Source organism: Orycteropus afer, unplaced genomic scaffold (assembly GCF_000298275.1).
Source record: "Orycteropus afer afer isolate SDZICR_OR568_19922 unplaced genomic scaffold, OryAfe1.0 scaffold00120, whole genome shotgun sequence".
Lineage (NCBI taxonomy): Eukaryota > Metazoa > Chordata > Mammalia > Tubulidentata > Orycteropodidae > Orycteropus > Orycteropus afer.
This window is the reverse complement of record NW_006921707.1, coordinates 5,881,211-5,898,480: the sequence shown is the minus strand read 5'-3', so window position 1 is coordinate 5,898,480 and position 17,270 is coordinate 5,881,211. Positions and strand designations below refer to the sequence as shown.

Here is a 17,270-nt window from a genome sequence, read left to right as displayed (position 1 = left end):
GGAGAGTATGGAGGGATGGACACTGGGAAGTGGTACCTATGGGGAGGAAGTGGGAGGGGAGCTGTTGCATTGTGGTAAACTGTGGTTAACGACATGAGAGAAAGTATATGTGAACTGCTGTATGGAAAGTGAATTTGCTCTGTAAATCTTCACTCAAATCACAATAAATAAAAAATAAATAAAAAATAAAAAATAAAATACATGCCATCTGGTTGAAAATTATTTTCCTTTTAATTCTCCTTTTTATTATAATTAGGGCATTATTCAGTATTTTAAAAATTATACATATGGTAAATAATATTACCTATGACTTTCTTTTTTTCCTATGAGTTTCATTTCCTATGTGACCACAGTTTAGAGGATATCCTTCCAGAGTGGTTTTCTAGTTGAAATTTGAGGACTCTGCCTCCCCCTTTCATATTAATTTCTCAGCTTGGAGGGTTTTTATATTCCACTGGTTAAATGAATTAAATAGATTTCAACTTTATACCCATGGAAACTGCAGGCCCATCAATAGAGATCTGAAGGGGAATCATCCTTCCATTCTCAATGAACTTAGTGAGTGACAGATAGTTGATTCTTTAGTATTTCCATGTGCTGATAGGCAATTTTTTTTTGTTTTCAGTATTCCTTTTTGCCAAGAAAGCAGTCAATCCTTAGAGGGTTTTAGTATTTTATGTATCATTATCCACTACAAGGCCTTGCTTCTTGCTCTCAAGTGTTAAAACACCAGCAACACCCCTCAAGAGAGCCATACCCTCATACCTCCTCTTTGAGTTATAGTTCCCTTTGTTTTTTGATCCCTAGGGATTTACCTTGCTTTCTTGTAAGATCAACCTTGCATTTAAAAGGATATTTATTAAACAAGTGATTAAGGAGAGGCAATGTAGTGTATAAAATGCTATATAGAAAAACACCATCGATTCTGGTCATAGTTTTCCCATTCAGCAAATGTGTAACTGAGAGCAAATAACTAGCTTTTCTGATTCTAAAAGTCTTCATTTATGAAATAGGAATACCACCTGAAGATTCTAACTCATCAGATGACCATGAAGATCAAAGGAGACAATGGATTTAAAAATTCTGTAAACTATAAAAGCATCACACAAATATAGGTGTTATGATTACTTAACAAAGGTTACTAAGAATTTTCTTTTCCTTGGCAAGATCATGAACAAATGGAATTACTCTGGCACATCTTACCATGATCTAGATTATTTTTTTTCTAGTTTTTTAATGGGATGTCACATATCCATTTGAACATGGGATAAAAGCTATGGCTCTCTGCTTCCCAGAAAGCCACACCTATATGTCAACATTTGCATATAATTTGAGAGTATTCCTAGGCTCCCTGGGAATGGGTGGCGATAAATGTATGTTGCACTAGAATCTCTGTTCTAGACAGAGGAAGATACATTTCAGGTGGAAGCTATAACAAAACTGGAAAACATGTACATTACATTAATGAATGGTTCCAGTGTTTAATCTTCAGAGATCTGTAAAACTCCCCAAATAAAACAACAAAAGCAAATATCAAATCTGTACTTACCTATCTGGATTTATTAGAGATCGTATAGTAATTGCAGCTTTTAAACGCTGCTTGACATCTAGGTAACTAGAAGGTTCATCAAACATGAAACTATATTAAAAAAGAAAAGAAAATATAACAAATTGGAATAATAAATATGACCTAATTCTATCTTATATCAAAGGATTATAATATACATAGTCTCTGGTTAAACAATAAAAATCCCCTCATACACCAGTGAAAGTTCACCTCATACTGATGAAAACACCTGTAGCCTGTTCAGAAAGAAGAAAAAATTATGAAGAGCAGGACTAGTGACCAAGTCTGGGGAGAGCCTCCAACAGGCCAACTTACAAATTGGTAGCCGCCTCAAAAAGAGTATTGATAGAGTTTGAAGCATGCTCAGAAAAATTTTCTTTTAATTAGCTAGTCAATTGTATTAAAGTGACTAGAGCTTTTTAAAGGAGAGCATGACACAATTCATAGAATAATTTGTGCAGGTGCACTGGATGCCACCATGAAAATGCAGAAACGGATGGGAAGGATAAATATCTTAGAGCAGCTACTAAAACATATGCAAAAAACTTGCTATTGTTTTTCTTTCCTTTTCTCCTTCATATGCCATTCCATGCTGACCAAGGATTTTAGACTTTCTGTTCTACTTGAGACATTTAAAAAGCTTCCTGGCCTGGTCAGAGAGCTTAATTCATAAAACATTCTTTAATATGCAAAAAGGGGGTTTACATATTAAACAACTGACTTTACATAAGAGCTCTGCAATCCATTCCTAAATTGTAAATTACTTATATAGAGGGAAAAAAACAAAAACAAAAACAAAAAAAACATCTTTCCCCTACAGAAATGAACATCAGGGAGAAGGAGAGGTGGATAAATGACACTTCATCATATCTTGAAATTAGGGCCTTAGATACTATTGTTATTAATTTCTCTCAAAACCACTGCCTTATTAGCAGCATTAAGAAGCAAAACTCTTAAAATAATGATTAAAACATACAAAAGAGGTAAATGTAACCTACATATCAGCTTTCTGTATGCAAACAACAGCACAAGCAAATCTCTGCAACTCTCCTCCAGAAAGATCTTCAACATTTCGTTCTTTTAGATGGGTTAAATCTACAAAGAACATACAGGTATTGCGCTCAATGTTAAAAGTTTTATTATTTTACCTTTTCCAGGCAAAATGTGTACTGCATGTTATTTCATATCATTCATGAGTTTGAATATTTCAGTTGAAAATCACGTAACATAAAAAGTATATAAGACAATTACTCGAAATTTTCCCATTTATTTCAGTAATCCGTATCAACATGTGTAACTTGGTGACTTAAACTCAGGGCCTATTAAAACACACACACAAAATAAACACTTACCAAGTTGTTGACAAACAATTGCCTGTGTCTTTGTTTCATCCTTTCGGTCTAAAATAGATCCCACTGTCCCCTGTGTCATGATAGATCAGAAATCGTTATCACTATTTTTCTTCTATATTTAAGAGTCAAAAGGTAAAATAAGTTTGCTTTGATATATGTTTTATATTTACAATATAAAAATTCTTCCTAAAAAGGAAATGACCTTTGCAGCCTTGGGAATCTGGTCCACATATTGAGGTTTGATAATAGCTTTTAGGTCATCTTCTAGAATCTTGGTAAAGTAATTTTGCAGTTCAGATCCTCGGAAGTAAGTCAAAATTTCTTGCCAGTCAGGTGGATCCTACAAATAGAGCAAATAATTATATGCATTTAATAATACAATTGCAAATAGGATGGTTACAAAAGTAGAACAAAGACCAATATGATATCAAAAGAGATTATTTTCTCATTAAAAATAGAGCCTAATATGCTAAGATTTTCATCAACACAAAATAGAATATTCTAGTAGAATACTTTTGGCTTCTAACTTAACCTTAAGATTGGAGGTGGATCATTTTAAATCAAGGCTTATCAAGCCCTAACAGGAAGCTCAGAGTTATCACTTAATGACCGTTAGCAGATTTTAATTAAAAAGAAATGGCTTCATTTATATATTATTTCTCAGCATTAAGTCCATGAATCTTGAAAATGTAAGAACATTAACAAAGAAAAGTAACACAAACATCCCCCTTTTAAATTTCATAAAATCAATACAAAATAATCATTTTAATAAGGTAGAATACATACATCATACTTTCCAAGGTTTGGCTTTTGCTTTCCTGCTAAAATTTTTAAAGCAGTTGATTTTCCAATCCCATTAGTTCCAACTAATCCCAAAACTTCACCTGGACGAGGAATAGGCAATCTGTTACAAGTATACAAAAATAGTAAAATAACTCAGACTTAGGTAGAAAAAGCTATATAAGAATGATGTATTTTAATGCATTTGCACTCCATACACATCCATTAGTAAGCTAAGAGATATATGCCAGACATTATTGGCTATTAGGAAAAAAACAGCCAAGAGTAATCTAAACTGTTAATTGTTAGAAATGCATCCGTGACCAATATTACTCCAAATTTTATTTATTCAATTTCCATTTAAAGTCCACTCTAAGGTAACATTTCTTCTTTACATATAAGGCTCAGTTTTAATGTATAATAAAATGCTCTGGTAGGAAATTACATAGCAAGTGCAACCTCACAATGTCTTTTTTTATTTTTTCCCTGGCCTGCCATTTACTTACAAGGAGAGAAGTGCCTCATCAACCAGAAATATTCCACTTCATTCTCCCTGCTGCAGTAGGCTGAGAAAGCTGGCAGGTTAAGAAATACCTTTTTAGTAGTTAAAACTAGAATCCCAGATTCAAAATACTAGTGTTCAGCAGATATAAATCTCTAAGAATCAAGGGACTAACTTGTGATTTAGTAATATACGTCCAAGTTTAGACCAATAGTTTCTGAAGATTATACAATTAATGGATAAATAAAATCAAAGACAAATTAGTGCTCTTCGAAGGCATTTCAGGGAATAAGGTACTATGCACATCAGTGATTCTCACCTCCAGTTGTATATTACAATCACCTGGGAGCTTTTGAAATTTACTGAGGCTCACACTCTACAATCCAAAAATTGTTATATAATTCATCTGAGGTAAACCTGGGTATTAATCATTTTAAGAAGTCCCCCAGGTAATTCTAATATTAGCCAGAAGGAACAATATGATTCCACATGAAGTTACCATATAATACTCTCCAGTGTATGGTTTAATACAATTTCTATTTTTTCTTTTCTCTGAAAATTCCAAATGTATTTCATTCTTAATGTTAACTGAAGTAAAGCAGAATGTTGACTTAAAAATATACCTGTGAAGTTTGAAGGCATTGGCACAATATCGATGTGTTGTTTCTTTTTCCAAGTTGCTTGGTAAATTGACAATTGATAAGGCGCCAAAGGGGCATTTCTGTTATTTAAAGTAAAGAATTAATTGTTTATTAATTTGTAGAAATATACACATGACTAAAATGGATAGATTAAAAAGTTTTCATAAGCAGTTTTCCAAATATGGATGTTTCACAAAGATGTGACATTATTAAAAAAAAAAAATCCAATTTCCCTAAAGGCACAAATCATATTTTATATTCTGCTGAGTGACTGGTATAAACCTAGGCATTTAATGAACATTTAATACTTGTTGAAAAACGTTACAGAAGTTGAGTTGTTTCTTTTAAAAGATAGAATAAAAGAGGCTAAGAGGCAAGATAAAGAATGGTTATTGAGTACATGATTCCATTTTCAGCCAATAACAGATATTTTCCTTCTCTTCCTTCAATTATTCCTCTTCTTGTATGATTCCTTTTCTATCTTACACAGTCCTTTAAAGCCATGGATTGTATCTTTTTTGGCAATTTATGATCCACTGAAGGCTTGCATAATACTTTGCACAGAGCAAGGGTTAATATCTTTCTGTTGTGACTTTTATTCATTCCATATGAAAAAACTGCTTCTTCAATTTCAATGTGTAAATTCAATAAAAAAAAAAAGACTCAATCTCAGAAGAGGATATTTGACTGTCATATAAATGTCTAAGGATAAAGAATGGCAAGAACAGGAAAGGTATTTGCGAGTGGTAATGTGGAGCCCTGGTGATACAGTGCTTAGTTAACGCTTGAGTAACCATAAGGTTGGCAGTTCGAACCTATCAGTACTCTGCAGAAAAAAGAATGGCAGCCTGCTTCTATAATGATTATAGCATTGGAAACCCTATGGGGGCAGTTCTAATCTGTCCTGTAGAAATCACTATAGGTTGTAATCTACTTAATGGCAAACAACAACACTGAAAATTTCTCAAAACTAAAGATGACTACAGAGGTACATTCAAAGAGTATAACTTTATTAGAGGTCTGCTTAGCAAAGTATTGAATGAGTGCTCATGGCTCCAATTCAAAGTCTCTGCATAAAGATTTCAGTGAATTCCCATTTTATAACTTAAAAAAACACAAAACATTAAAATAAACACATACACAATCTTTTATTTTTAATAAAATATCTATCACTCTCTAACCATAACTATTAATTCTTTACATGATTTCTATTTTTATACCTGTTGAATTACCCATTTACAGAATTCTCTATTATCCTCTTTCCACCACTATATGTAAAATGCTTATAAGCTGCAAGTAATTTAAACATCTCTAAATCTACAAGAACAAAAAACATCTACACTGTTCATATATGAGATATATTATAAGTATTTTGGTGTTTAGGAATTATATATTATACTTCAATCCTGCAACAGATTTATCTAATTAGGATCTTTTCAGCCATTCAAGTGCGTACTCGAAGTTTGGAAATCTCATTTTGCTATAGAAGCAAAGAAAGAAAATAGAATCATGTTCCCATTACCTAGGACATCGAATAAGAGATTAGTAAATATCTGCTGAAATACTCCCATTTTCAAAAGGAAGAAAGGTATTTTTAGTTGTTGTTGTTATGGGGCGTCGAGTCGGTAGTGACCCCTCCCTGGGTTTCCAACGCAGTATCATTACAGAAGTAGATCGCCCAACCTTCCTTCCGAGGAGTGGCTGGTGGGTTTGAACTTCCAGCTTTCTGGTCAGCAGTCAAGTGCCGTAGGCACTATGCTACCAGAGCTCCTGTGTATTTTTAGATATCTATGAAATCTTTCTGGATACTTAACCAGAAGCCAATGCAAAAAATATATATGACTTGTATGAACAGAATGGTACCTATACTCTGATGAATAATGTATTATTATTTACAAATAAAAATATCTAACTTAAGAACATACTTTATGCACTGGCCCTTAAATTTCTTTAATGAACTAAAGGTGAAATTCATAATTCATATTAAAAGCCATAACCAAACTACTCAATGCAATGAAAACTGCGATATTTTTTAAAATTACCTTGTTGGGATTAATTCAACAATAGAAGAATGTGTAAACAGTTAAGAATTAGGTTACATTTAAAATTTTTTGGCTGTGGTCATTTGTATTTAAAAAGTATACATTTAAAATTAATTATTAAAGCCGAAACATGAAGTATTTAAAATAAAGATCATTATGTTTTATGTAGATACAAAAAATATAGCATATTACATATAACAATTAAATATTGCTTTTGTAATCATTAACTAAACCATCACATTTAAAAGTTATCTTTGTCTCATTCAACTTTGTAAAGTTCCACTTCTAGACTCTTTTTTGAGAAGGAAATTCTCCAACATGACTTTACAGAACTTTTATGTAGATACAAAAAATTTAAGTTCTATAAAGACATGTTGGAGAATTTCCTTCTCAGCAGTCTGGAAATGGAACTTTACAAAGTTGAATGAGGCAAAGATAACTTTAAATATGATGGTTTAGTTAATAATTATAAAAGCAATATTTGATTATTGATACAATACTATTTTCCAAAATTTATATTCTTCATTATGTTTTATATTTTGCCTCTTTTAAAACAGTTACCATGTATTCAGAATTTTCCATTTTCATGTTCAGAACACAAATATGATCTGATAAATAAAACATTATCACTTACCTTAATACAAATACCACAACCAATACAAAGAGTTTCAGAAATCCACGCAATTTTGCTCTGGGGTGTAACCTCTATACATAGTTTTCCTGGTAAATGAAAAGACAGAATTAAGTCATTTTTTCCTAATCTAATTTTCTGAACATTGTCATCTAGGCAATGCTGGCTCCAAAGTTCCATACAGAAGCAGTTTTTTTTAAAGGCAAAAATAAAATTATACAAACAAACAAACAACCCATTTGTGATAATGTCTGAACTCAATGCTCTGTGGGGATAATTTCTGAATCAAATTTCTGTTTTTTAACTTACATGAATCCTCGTGTCAAGGAACAGAGATGTTTTTATTTTTTAAAAATTTACTACTGCTAACAAAAATATGACAGATGCTGAAAAAGTTATTTTTAAGCTAACCTGAACCTTTAATTCACAAAACAAAATACTGTATTTTTACACAAATAAATGTATGAGTTACATGGTTTTTTTTTTTTTTTTGCAAACATCACAATCCCTCCCACATTAGTTTCCTATGCAAGCTACATGTGAGTGTGTGTTATTTGTGAAAAAATATGGTATGTCTTGGAAATGATAATGGAATAAAATTTGAAATAAAATATGGAATGAAACGTTAGCTGTATCAGTGATGCCCCAAAAATAAATGTAGAAAACAGTTCATCAACATTGAATTGCTGGAAACTTATTTAATATTGAAAACCAAAATATCATGAAGAGTCATATCTACTAAGCTTTTTCTTGCTGTTTTTAAAGATGAGTATACCATCAAAGAGAAGGCAGTTTGTTCCTTACACAATTTTGTAAAGTAGTAAGAAGTTTAGTAAACTAAACTCTGGTTTGATCTCACATTCAATTGACATTTAAATATTGTTAATACATTAGTCCATAATTTGTTTTCTTAAAAAACAGGATCATTAATCACAAATCAATGAAAGAAAATTAGAACAAAGACTGGCTTTCTTATCTTTGTATTTTAAAGAAAATGATGAGGAAAATAAAGCCCATTTTAAAGCCCCCACAGAACTATGAATACAAGTGATTTCTTTAACACTCTCTTTTATCTTAAATGATCCACAGAACACCTTACCCATTCGAACTACAGGGCAACTCTTTTTGCACTCTTGCCGACATTTCTTAGGTTTACATTTGTCATGGTTGACAATAGCAATTCTTGTTAATTTGTCCGCCATAATTGTAAGAAAGAATATCCAGGACTTCTATTACAGGAAAAATTAACAAAATTATAACAAATTCAATTAAGAGATAGTTTAAAAGCATAAAGTTAGGTAAGAGAATGTAAATTACCACTATATGCAGATGATACTATTATCTGAAAAATATGCAAGATAATCAAATTAAAAAAAAAGACAAACACAAAATTTTACATATATAGTTTTCACAAATACAGTTAATCAGAAGATTTAATATAATGAAAGAAAAAGCAATATTCAAGAGAATGTTGTCTGATTTCTGAAACTCTTTGTATTGGCTGTGGTATTTGTATTAAGATAAGTGATTGTTGTTGTTGTTGTTATGTGCCGTTGAGTCGGCCCCTCTCATAGTGACCCCTCTTTGGGTTTCTGAGGCAGTATCACTACGGAAGTAGGACTGCCCAACCTTCCTTCTGAGGAGTGGCTGGAGGGTTTGAAGGTAAGTGATAATGTTTTATTTTTCAGAGCATATTTGTATTCTGAATATGAAAACGGAAAATTCTGAATACATAGTAACTGTTTTAAAAGAGGCAAAGAAGAGTAAGTAGGCACAAACAATACACGTTAGGTGAGGAAACCTTCAAAACAGCAGTGACATTAAAATCCTGAACAAACTGAGTGAGATGCTGCTCAGTTTTAAGGATAACGGTCAGTATCAGAATTCACCTTCCCTGAATTTATACATTTAATCCAATCTTAAGAGAAAAATATATGTCAGACAAACCAAATTGAAGCTCTCATGAGACCAAAAGTAGTACTAGCAAGGAAAACTGAGAAAGAATAAGGGGGGCAAGAGGACCTCTAGCTAACAGTTTAAAAATATATGTATGATTTAAGGTCCAGTAATTAATATCAATGTATGGATACAGACTAATAAAATATAATTGAAAGATCAACTATGAAAATTAATACATATGATAAAGATATTTATCTCCTTCTAAACTAAGCATTACTTAACGTCTTATCTATCTGATTATGATATTACTAATGAAATGACAAATAATTATTAAGGTTGTGACCATAATGTTGATTAACTGTAAAATGTAAAAACTGTATTTCTCCAGGAACTTGTGATAAGATCAAAATGGATTTTATATTAATAGCATTGAAATTAAGAGGAGACCAGGTAACTATATGGATATGCTGTGCTCACTTAAAGCTTTTATAGGTCTTGGTACATAAGAGTATAATTAACTACATGGCATTAAGATCAAAGTGAACTTAAAAATCTTCTACAATAATTGGGCTTAGTGGATAAACAATTTTCTTAGAATGGTGATGAAAGTAAATAACTGCAGAAGGTGTCAATATGTATTCCAATATGTAGTAAAAGAACTTGAAGTCAAGATTTATGGGAGACAAGTAAAGACTACCCGTTTACAAAGACTTTCTGTTGGTTTTTTTACTATCGATGACTGTGATTCTCAACTCTGATTTTTCTGACAAATTGCTTCCCCTTGTTAACCTCGCAAGTTTTTCTCACCATTAGGCTTGGAGGGGGTAAGTAAGTGACATTGCTCCTCCATGCTGCTCCCAGACTATTATCCTTCCCTCCATCTTTAAAACAGCCAGCTTTGCCTCTCAGAGTATCCCAACTTTTTCAGTCATTTGTTGACCATCAGATCAGTCCCTCATTCTCTGAAGATTTTAGCCCTTGGCTCACTTTCACTCTCTTTTACAATTCCTGCCATAATTCTTGACTTCAGTATGCTCATACATGGTCCCTCTCATAGTCTGTCCTCTCAGGTAGGTAACTTTTCCAAAGAGATTGTCTTCCATGTGTGCAGAGCAGATCTGCTCCACTGGGTTGTTTTCAAGGCTGTAACCTTTTGGAAGCAGATTGCCAGGACTGTCTTCTGAGGCACCTCTGGGTGGGGTCAAACCCTATACCTTGTCATTGCCAATATTTGCAATCTTTCCATAAAGTCAGTTACAAAATATCTCTTTCCTTAACCACCACTCTTACCTTTTCAGCTCATCTCTCTAGTACACAATAATCCAACAACCTTTTGATTACCTCTATACTCGAGGCCTACTATCCATTAATTCTACCACATTTCTACTATCCCACAGCCCTTTATCTTCACTTTCTTCCTTATCCAGCTAAAATTCCATTGTCTATCATTTATATCCTTAATTACAATCCTGACTAAATTCAATTCTTCAACCTGTACACATACAGCTAAAAATGGGTAGAGGGAAAAAATAGTAACATAGTAACTAGTCACCTTTTAAATTCATCGTCTCAAGTGGACTCTTATTCCAACCAGTAATATATTTCTCCAGCTCTACAGTACTCAAATTGTATGCTGAGACTGTCCTGGGCACCACAGCAAACTCAAAAAGGTACACAGGCAAATATAAAGTTTTCAGTATCTTAATCCTCAGCTGGGAGCTCTGGTAGCGTACTGCCTGAGGCACTTGACTATTAACGAGAAGGCTGGCGATTCAAACCCACTAGCCACTCCTTGGAAGGAAGGTTGGGCAATCTACTTCCGTAGTGATACCGCCTCGGAAATCCAAGGAGGGGTTGCTATGAGTCGGGTCCAACTTGACGGCACACAACAACAACAACCCTCAGCTGATAAACTTGTTTTCTGTTTCACTGCAAAAGCAAAGAAACACTTCCACAACCTCCTACTACCATATCTATTTTGTATGTACATTTATATACTCCTTACTCTCTTTTTATTCTGGATGAACTGTCTAGCTCCTGGCCAAGTCCATTTGTGTACTAGAAGACATTCCCTAGGACAATGTTCCAACCATTCTCTTTTCCATCTTCAACATCATCAATTATTCTCACAGCATTGGCTCATTCCCATCAGCATCCAAACATTCTACTACCTGATTCTGTTACCATTATTTCTTCCTCCGACAGAATGATTCCTTAAAAGAGTTGCCTATACCCAGTGTCTCAAATTTCTCTTTACCTACTGTCTCTGGAATCCATCCCAAGGTTTAGTGCCCAGCATTTCATCAAAACAGCTTATTCTTCCCGTGTCTAAATCAAATAGTTAATTATCAGTCTTTAATTTATCTGACCATTGTCTACTGCATCTGATGTAGATTACTAGATAGAAATTAATATTACCACTATTAGAAACTCTTAATCATGGTTTCCTGGATACAGTTGGTACTCAATTGGTTTTCTTCCTACTTTTCTGGTCACTCTTTCCTATCCCCAGACTTCTAAACGTTGAGAATGCTCTGACTCAGTCATTTTGTTTGTTTGTTTACACTCAGTCCCCAAAATGTTCTCTGGTTTCATGACTTTAAATCTCATCTATATGCTGCCAACTCTCAAATTTCTATCTCTAATCAGGACTGCTATCTTGAACTCTAGACTTATACATCTATCTACCTTCCTGGAACATCTTTTCTTGATATTCTAACAGGCATCTTCAAAACAGAGCTCCTGAAATTCTCACCATAATTTGCTTCTCTAGAAATCTTGACCATTCTGTTAAACGGCAACTCTATTCTTCCATTTGCTCAGCCCCAAATTCTTGGAGTCATCTTTCTTTTACATTCTACAACAGGAAGCACTGCAGATTCTACCTTCAAACACATATAGAATCTGACTGCCTCTCACCACTCTGGTCCAAGCCACAATCATCACTCACCTACACTGATGTAATAGCTTCCTATGAGATCTCCCTGCTCTTACTTGTCTCCTTCTATTACAACCCTCAAATGTATATTCTCCATATAGCAGCCAGAGCAATCCTTTTCAAGTATCCATCAGATTGTCATTTCTCTACTTAAAATCCTGCTATGGCACTCCTTCTCACTCTGAGTATCAAGCCAAAGTCTTTAAAATAACCAATGAGGCACTTCATGATCAGACTCTGTTAATTTTCAGATCTCATCTCTAACCACAATAGCCCTTGTTCATTTGGCTCTAGCCACACACAGCCTCTACCTATGCTATTCTCCCTAGACAGTTACATGACTCACTCTTTCAGGTCTTTAATGTCTACTTCTCAGTGAGTTTTCTTTAGCCATACAATTAAAAGAATATACCCTTTTTATAGCCCTGGTAGTGCTGTGGCTAGGCACACAGCTGCTAACTGAATGGCTGCAGTTCAAACCCACCAGGAGCTCCGTGGAAGAAAGATATGGCAGTCTGCTTATACCCTTAGAAGGCCTACAGGGCAGTTCTACTCTGTTCTATAGGGTGTTATGATTCAAAATTGACTGGATGGTAGTGGATTTGGTTTATTTTTCTTAGTCCTATCCCTCTTCCTTTCTTTACTTTTCTCCTTAGTATTTTCTACTATATGGGATACTATAAAATGTATATATGCACATAATGCATGCATACACACACACACACAGGTTCAAACCCAACAGCCACTCCTTCGAAGAAAGACTGGGCAATCTACTTCTGTAGTGATATTGCCTTGGAAATCCAAGGAGAGGTTGCTATGAGTCAGATTCGACTCAATGGCAGTGAGTTTGTTTTCGGTTTTCTGAGCATGTATAGTGAAACCTGTGAAAGCCAAAACTCAACAGGACTGCCCTGTTTTTCAGGGTCTCACAAGTTTTCCACCTTTGAAAGGGTGCAGTTTTCCCACTTTCCTATTGCTGTCTATTAATAGAAACTACTTGAGTTTTCCTTCTCTGACAGGTTTGTGCCTTAAACAAGTTCCAGCTTTCATAGGTTTTACTATATATGTATTTTCTACACACACACACACACACACACACACACACACACTCCTCCCAAGTAGAATGTATTCCATTATGAGGGCAGATTTCTGCCTATTCATTTCAGTGGCTAGACCAGCGCTTAGGTCACAGTTGTTGTTGTTGTTAGGTGCCGTCGAGTCAGATCCAACTCATACATAGTAGGGGCTCACAAAATTTGCTGAATGAGAAAAATAATTTTCCCACAGGTTATAACAACTTCATTAATTTTCCAAGTTATCAATATTTTATGATGACAGGTGTCCACTCAACTCTGCATTGAAAACATAACACCCAAAAGGAGACCAAAAAAATCTAGCTAAAAGTTCATGTCATAAACATAGAGTTAAGCAAGCAAACAAGTTCACTTTTATCCCTTTAAAAACTGCTGAAGTCGAGATTTTACCCCCCGCCCCACCACTCTGGCAATTATAACTTCACAGAAAAGTGAACATTGTTTAGTAAGCTATCAAAAGAAATAAAACTGGACATCACACATTTTAAGTAATGAATGCTGTTTTACACATTACTTTGTGAAAGAGAATTCCCTCCCAAGGAATGAATCCTTTACTATGAAATTCCTTAAGATTTATTTCTGTCAAACTACTAAAATATTTCATCTAATTTTTCAAACCATTTTGAAAAAAATCAAGTGACTATAGATGATTTTCATAGAAAAATATACCATAGATAGCTAACAAAGTGATTACTATTTAAAAAGTGATAAATTGTAATACATTCAAGAAAAGTGATTTTTTGTTAATTGTTAATCAACTGTGGACACACTATTAATTCATTTCTCTATTTATTTCAAGGAAGTGAGGAGGGATACTCCTTTTCTTCTCCAATGAGAAAGATACAACAGTAAAGCTTTGATGGGAAGATTATAGCAACAGATCCCAGGAACAAAGATCTGAAGATATTTTAGGTCTGAAGACAAACTGCGTTCCAAACAGGTATGCAAACCATGACCTTCGCTGTCATTTTTCCAGCTGAGAGGAAAAAAGGAAGTAAGAGACACATGGAAAGTATTTGCAATGGAAGACTAAAATTACTATAATGCCATGTAAAGCACTTTAAAAGTTGCTGTTAACAACTGATGTTAACTTATGCTTCAAATCACATAAAAAACATTCTAAGCTATTTTTATTGCAGGTTATTAGTCTTATAAAAGACATAATAAGCTAGGAGTGATGTACAACTCTGATTTCAAAGAGATTCAGGGCATTAAGAAGGGATACTAAACAATATTGCTTTCTCTTTTTTTTTTCCTCCCTAAGCAATTATGTGAACTATTCTCTCTAAAATAATTTTTTTAATAGGAGAGAACAAAGTTTTTAACAGAAAAAACAAAGCCGGTTGGTTCAAATGGAGATAAGGCCCCTTGGTTAACAATGACCAAGCATTGTCAGGTGGCTGGTATAGAATGAATATTCTCTGTGTATGGGACAAATGACTGCAAGGCAAATGCCATCATCATAAACGCTTATAGCAGTTATCAGTCTTACAGGGAAGAGGGTAAAAATCAAACACAAGTTGTTTTGATAACTACTTTTACCATCTTTCCCATCAAAAAAGAATAAAATAGGTTTTATTCTTTACATAGTTTGGGGAGCATGGGAATTTGGCTTGGCAGTCATTCACCACAAATACTAAAGAGACCATCCCTGATCTTAAGGGTATTTTAAGATATAAAAAGGGGGAGGGGAAGGGTCAAGTCACCGAAAAGTGCCAAGTGCTATAAAAGTGCACCAAAAAAGATACAGGCATTCAACTGGTAGACTACTTCGGATAATCTCGATTACAGCCACTGCAGTACACGTCACTCTACGAGAAAAGTACTTGCAACGTCTGACCATCATTTCTATAAAAACTGGGAGTGGACAAGGAGTATTCGACTTCAAGGCGTCAAGATGCCATGATTAATTCCACAATCATCAAAAAGTGGAAAAGCCCACGACTTTCCACAGTAAAATACGCACAGGTGAAAAAATTAGCATTTTACGGTGTCAGGAAAAGGGCGAGGAGAGCAGGGATGCTCTAAAGTTCTAAAGGTGCCTTCCTCTCCTGAAGGTCTAGCTCCAAGGTGGGAGCGGGGGAAAAGGGGGAGTGGAAGCGGTGGAGAGTGCATCGCTGACATGACATTCCGGTAGCTCCTAGCAGGAGTACCGCAACAGTGGCGGAGATCTGGGGCTGCTGAAGGGAAAGCGCAAGACGCCCCAATGTACTCAAAAGGCGCCGGGTCTCGGCCGGTTCCAGATGTCCCGCCCGAGCCCGCTTCCACGCGCCGCTGCCGTGTCCACTGACACCACATGAGGCCTATCCAAAGTCTCTCAGAGAACGTCCCTACCGTCTTTTCAAGGTAAGAGACAGCATCTAATGGCCAAACCACTACAGTCTACTCACATACCTGGAGGGAACGTTCCCCTTGAGGAGGGGAGCGTACAGGCCAAGTCAGTTCTTGCCTTCACTCCCGAACCACACAGCGTGTTCCCACGGCCACCAGCCAAAATGGCGGTGCCCAGCTGCCGCCTCGCGCAAGGCGTGTGGCGCAGTGCGCGCGCGCGAGAGGGCGCGCGAGGCGGAGCCCGGGAGGTAGGTAGGGCTAGATGACGCCATTGTTCTGCGACCACAGAGTAGTTGGGGAAGCCAGGCGGTCCTGAAAAGAGAAGTGGGAGTGGCGCGGAGCTGCAGGAGGTCCTAAAAAACCTGAATTGCGGCAAGCCAGGTCAGGAAGCTTTAAATGTCTGGGCTTTTTCCGGAGTGGAGAATAGACCTAGCGTTATCAAATGCTTTCTCCTTCCCAATCTGAGTCTCCTTTTACACGCCGGGGTCTCTTTAAGGTTGGCGGGCCACGAATAAGATGGAACCTTAGCTCATTGCCCATTCTAGCGCGCCTGAGTTGTCTAGCACATCTAGATAATCTAGTCCAGAACTGCTCGCAGCGGTCTTTTCTCTTTGGCTTCAGCTCCCTTTGAACTATATCATCAGTTCTGAGGGGTTAGGAACCCAGTCTTCGCCGAGCTCTGTGTTTTATCCACTTGGTGGCGTCCAGTCCTAAGTTGGGCGGTTGAGTTGTGCCCCAATGTAGAGATGGGCTGCTTCTTTTTTTTTATTTCACAGCACAGTACAACTTGTAATGATGGCCACAGGTTTAATTGTTCAATCTTAGACCTTACTTAACTTGCAGGTGACAAACATTTTAGTTCTTTCATCCATCCATTCATCTAATAAACATTTACCGGATATTTAAATCTCTGGCCTTTCAAAAGTTTATAGTTCAGTGGCTGTGCCATTTAATGTGTATCAGATGCTTGTACGACTCTATTAAGAGGTGTCAAAAAGAAGGTATAGGAAGTATTGGCACAATTTGGCTACAGCATGTTCTGTAGCTGTAATTTTGCGTTTCCCAAACAGCAGTTTTACATATTGCTCATTATTTAAGAGATTCCCCCCTCCCACATTTACATAAATTTACTAAGATTAACAAAAGATGTGAAAGATGAAATTAACCTTTGGTTTAGAATAAGTCAGTTGTTCATTTCTATACCTTTAAGCCACACTTTTCTGACTCTGTCTTCTGTGGTTAAGACATTGGACTGCTAACCAAAAGGTCGGTGGTTTGAATTTTTATATCATCCATGTGACGAGAACATATAAATAGAAACTTTTGACAATTAGTGGGCACGTGATTTTTCTCTATATCACTTAATGGAAATTTAACATAGAGACCACTATTTACATATTCCTGTAGTAAGAATTTAAGTTTGATTTTCTAGGGCAAAGACTTTATTTGAATTAAGAAATTTATTTATGGAATGTGTTGTTTGTTGTTGTTGT

At 35.4% G+C, this 17,270-nt stretch overlaps 1 protein-coding gene across 1 annotated transcript in view; it reads right to left on the bottom strand.

Annotated features, from left to right (window-relative positions):
* The window catches only part of ABCE1 (ATP binding cassette subfamily E member 1), a 33,678-nt gene extending 24,961 nt beyond the window's left edge, over positions 1–8,717 (bottom strand). The window contains exons 1-8 of the mRNA XM_007944103.1: positions 8,615–8,717; positions 7,519–7,604; positions 4,825–4,922; positions 3,706–3,823; positions 3,122–3,259; positions 2,920–2,989; positions 2,566–2,662; positions 1,550–1,639 (exon numbers count right to left, since the gene is read on the bottom strand). Coding sequence (XP_007942294.1) covers positions 1,550–1,639; positions 2,566–2,662; positions 2,920–2,989; positions 3,122–3,259; positions 3,706–3,823; positions 4,825–4,922; positions 7,519–7,604; positions 8,615–8,717 — 800 coding nt within the window. The remainder of the gene's footprint in view (positions 1–1,549; positions 1,640–2,565; positions 2,663–2,919; positions 2,990–3,121; positions 3,260–3,705; positions 3,824–4,824; positions 4,923–7,518; positions 7,605–8,614) is intronic.
* Between the last annotated feature and the right edge of the window lie 8,553 nt (positions 8,718–17,270).